This window comes from Gavialis gangeticus, unplaced genomic scaffold (genome assembly GCF_001723915.1).
Source record: "Gavialis gangeticus isolate Ggan-Ray unplaced genomic scaffold, GavGan_comp1, whole genome shotgun sequence".
Lineage (NCBI taxonomy): Eukaryota > Metazoa > Chordata > Crocodylia > Gavialidae > Gavialis > Gavialis gangeticus.
This window is the reverse complement of record NW_017729017.1, coordinates 6,881,798-6,884,940: the sequence shown is the minus strand read 5'-3', so window position 1 is coordinate 6,884,940 and position 3,143 is coordinate 6,881,798. Positions and strand designations below refer to the sequence as shown.

Below are 3,143 nucleotides of genomic sequence, written 5' to 3'. Positions count from 1 at the left end.
ACTTGATGATCTGCTGAGGTCCCTTCCGACCCTACTAACTGTGACACTATCAAACTATATCCATGAAAATAAACTGCAGTCACTCCAAAACCAAAAAGTAGGACCTGCTTCTTCCAAGACCTATGCAGGAACTCCCCTCAGGCTGTCAGTTTGATCTGCCATTCATCCATAGTGTTTTTAGCCTTCCATCCTCATTAATACTCTTATTTGCCTTCCAGAATTTTTCAGAGAAGCCCAAGCAAAGGAGGCAGCGCTGCAAAGACCCCAGCAAATTGGACATAAACTCACTCACAGGGGATGAGCGAGTACCTGTGGTACATACAGGTACAGGACGGAGGGTAAGCAAAAGCATTTTTTGTCATTTGTCCTTGTCCTTGTCCTTATTCTGTCTTGAAACACTTAATGAGAGCTTCAGATGGCCCAGGAAATATATTTAGTTCTGAGAGGTAGATAGAATTGCAACAAAATTCTGAAATACACACATTGATCTACACCAGGACCATCCAGCTTCTAAGTGGCTAGGGGCTGTATCCTGCACAGACTGTACTAGTGTGGACCATGGGCACCCTGGGCTTCACCCTATGCAGGTGCTCCCCACTGTACTGTGCCATGTGGATGCTCCAGTTCCCACCCTCAGCTCTCTTTCTGCACTGCAGTGCACTGTGCAGGCACTTCAGGCTGCCGACTCTCCCCAGCACCATGGGCTGTGTCATCCACCTCATTCCCTGGACAGGGCAGGAAGTGGAAGCCAGAGGAGGGAAGGGGATTGCAAAGATTTGGGCTGCTGCTGCAGCCAGAGTGATAGAGCAGAGCAGCAGTTGGGCAGGAGCCTGGGGGCCACAAATTAAACCCTCAAGGACTGCATGTGGCCTGTGAACTGCCAGTTGGATAGTTGTGATCTACACCATTCTCAGAATAACATGTGCCAAGGGAGATGTAAATCTCCTGAAAATATGCAACTGCCTCTACAGCAGTGGTTCTCAACCCTTTTAGACTCAAAACACCCTTGTTAGGCTCAAAGCATCTTTCAGAAATGCTAGCTCTTAGCTTTCACTCATTTTTGACTAGAGATAAATAATAGAACAATTCTTTTGTTGCAAAGAACTCACAAGGACCATGACAAATTAAGAATCATTGCTCAGCAGAGTACAGAAAGACTTCTAAATATTCACAGCCAAAACACACAGGTCCCACAACAGCAAAGCAATTCAGCCTTCAGCTTAAAACTCAAAGTTGTACCTTCAAAGTCTGACTAGATCCTTACTTCTGAATTCCTGGTATTATTTCACAAATTGCAATACTCTGATATGATGCAAATGTCTTTATTTTGTTCTTTATTTGAGAAGTGCAGGAACTGTATAACTTTCAGAGTCCTATATAGAACAGTGCTGTATAAAGGTAGGTTTGAAAGTGTATTCGTTCACTTGTTTCAGGTATTTTGAAAAAATAGCCCAAAGTCAAGATATCATTGGCTTTTCTTTTTTAGGGAAAACTCCTAATACTCCTGTATTAAAGAAGGAGAAAAAAAATCTCACACAGTTTAGATTTTTTATTAAGTCTTTATGGTGATTAGGGACCTTAACGGGACTTGCTCATAAAATTCCTTTGTAAAATAAACCCAAGGACTCACTAATGGTGGGTAGTACATTTTTTTTAAATAATCACCTCGGATTGAAAATAAAATAGTGAATTAGGAAGTGGAGCAGCTGTCCTTGTGCTTCCATGTGCAAAAGTTGCCATCTGATGGCTGTTGGAGGACCTGTGTGAAATGAATTGGTGATTTTGTCTAGTTCCTGACTGACCCTTCAAAAAGGCCACCATTATCATAACTTAGTTGTCTCACTGGCAGTAGTAACTAAGGGGCAGAGGAAAAAGGGTAGAAGCAAAAAATGGTCCATAGAGACTAATTTGCCCTCAAGACAAGAGTCGAATCATATTGCTGGTGGCAGCAAGAGACCCTTGCAATCCAGCTCCTTTCATCACAAGAAAGGACATACTCTCATTTGCATTTACAGATAGGGAACCAAAGCATGAAGAGGCTTGCCCAGGGTCACACAGTGACTCACTGGTAGAGGAAAACTGGGTTTTGGTTCCTGGCTGAGCCTTAGTTCCATGCCTAAGCTACAAAGTTCTCATTCCTCTCAGTGACTAAATAGCAGCAGAATGGGGCTGTATGTCCCCGTAGATCCCATACAATATCTATGTGAGAGACCTGGATTGTTGAGCTATATCAAAATCAAAATAGCCAGACTGTAGATTGCTCTGTAAGAACAACCATTGCCACCAAGTGCCACTGAGTAGCAATACCAGCAGCAAGCAGGAAGACAACTGCACCTAAGCTGTCTAGAAGTGTATGCCTAGAAGTGTAACCATATTTCTTGTGTTATTTTGCATAACTCTTTCTGCAATAGAGGTCATCCTTTTACTGTTTTATAGTTAGGGGGAGCCATGGCACCAGCATTGAAGGAATTGCCAAGGTGGCTTGATGCACACTTGGAGTATGCTGTTGCAGCAGACTGGGCTGACATTGTTAAGCTTTCAGTAAGTTAGAGCTTTTGGAGAAATCTGTATCATATCATCTTCTCTTTCTCCTCTCCATCCCCACACCCTTTCTTCCAGTGAGGTTCTCTGAGTTGGAAGGCAAGATCTTCCAATCTTGGAGGGAATATCTACAGGATCAAATCTGATTGAGTGGTTGAGTGGCATCTCAGGGAGGATCTGAGCACTCTGCAAATAAGTGACGAATAGACAGAGAAAGGAGAGGAATATTTAGAAGTAATTAAAAAGTGAAAGGATAAGTTTCAGTTAAATAACAAGAAAATCTGCCTAGCAGTGAGATTTGGGACATTTAGAAGTAGATAAAACACCAGACAGAGGAACAATTATATATGTGAGGTGTGTGTGTCAGTGGGGGAGAGGGGTGTTACTGGTACAAGGAACGTATAGGTGTAACCTAATGGATCACATGATCAAAGTTACCTCAGCCCAGCCTCTAAATCGATTCCTGTAAACTCTGTGTGCAAGTCCCTCATTTGCAGGTCTCAGTGCCTTAAGGCTTCAGTGTAGCAAGGGAACCTTTCTCAAAATTTGTCGCCTATTTTTTCCCATCCCTAAAGTGAGTGACTACTGTAATGAGCACAAGA

General features: G+C 42.9%; 1 protein-coding gene across 2 annotated transcripts in view; it reads left to right on the top strand.

Moving 5' to 3' along the window:
• The first annotated feature begins 62 nt into the window (after positions 1-62).
• The window catches only part of LOC109294629 (chromodomain-helicase-DNA-binding protein 6-like), a 13,777-nt gene continuing 10,696 nt past the window's right edge, over positions 63-3,143 (top strand). Inside the window, exons 1-2 of one of the 2 annotated variants that reach the window (XM_019513086.1) lie at positions 63-338; positions 2,437-2,541. In XM_019513086.1, coding sequence (XP_019368631.1) covers positions 123-338; positions 2,437-2,541 — 321 coding nt within the window. In that variant the 5' untranslated portion in view covers positions 63-122. The remainder of the gene's footprint in view (positions 339-2,436; positions 2,542-3,143) is intronic. The other variant, XM_019513087.1, reaches the window with a different exon arrangement.